General features: G+C 42.1%; 1 protein-coding gene across 1 annotated transcript in view; it reads right to left on the minus strand.

The window, feature by feature from the left end:
- Positions 1-632, minus strand: part of Stip1 (stress induced phosphoprotein 1) — a gene marked incomplete at its 5' end in the record, with an annotated part of 11,582 nt that extends 10,950 nt beyond the window's left edge. The window contains 2 exons of the mRNA XM_023703955.1: positions 6-92; positions 603-632. Coding sequence (XP_023559723.1) covers positions 6-92; positions 603-632 — 117 coding nt within the window. The remainder of the gene's footprint in view (positions 1-5; positions 93-602) is intronic.
- Between the last annotated feature and the right edge of the window lie 4 nt (positions 633-636).

Genomic DNA, 636 nt, shown 5'->3' on the forward strand with positions numbered 1-636 from the left:
CTCGCTTCATGTTTTAAACCCTCCTCATAGGTTCGCTTGGCTTCTTCATATCTGTTTAAGAACTCAAGAGCGGCTGCTTTTCTCGAATAGCCCTTAAACCCATAAAAAGATATAAAATAAAGGGCATGTAGAGGTAATGCACATGCATAAGAAAACCTACTGTACGTTTTATGGACCACAATGGATATTCACATGAAGGCTGACAATAGCACACAATCCCAAGGTTGCATCTTGACACATATAGAAGAGTACTCCTTCCCTATCCTGAGACTCATCTGAAAACCAAGGCCTGTCACTACAGCAGCATTCTTCCAAAGTTTTTTGAGGAAAAGTCTATGTAGCCCAGGCTAGCTCCAAACTCACAATATTCCTACCTCTGCCTCCAAAGTGCTGGGGTTACAGCCATGTGAAATCACTACGTAGTTTAACATTTTCATTCTTGACAGTACAGAAAACTTGTATTACAACTGATGGTAGCACATTTGCTGAAAAATGTCATTACTTTCAAGGAGAGGTGGGTCAGTAACAATCAATCTACTGGGACAGAGAGCCGTGAGGCATTTCTCAGATAAATCAGAAGAACCCGAGTTTCCCAAGCGTACCTTGCCCCAGTCAGGCTTCAGGTCAACAGTTTTG

Source organism: Octodon degus, unplaced genomic scaffold (genome assembly GCF_000260255.1).
Source record: "Octodon degus isolate 3935 unplaced genomic scaffold, OctDeg1.0 scaffold00184, whole genome shotgun sequence".
Lineage (NCBI taxonomy): Eukaryota > Metazoa > Chordata > Mammalia > Rodentia > Octodontidae > Octodon > Octodon degus.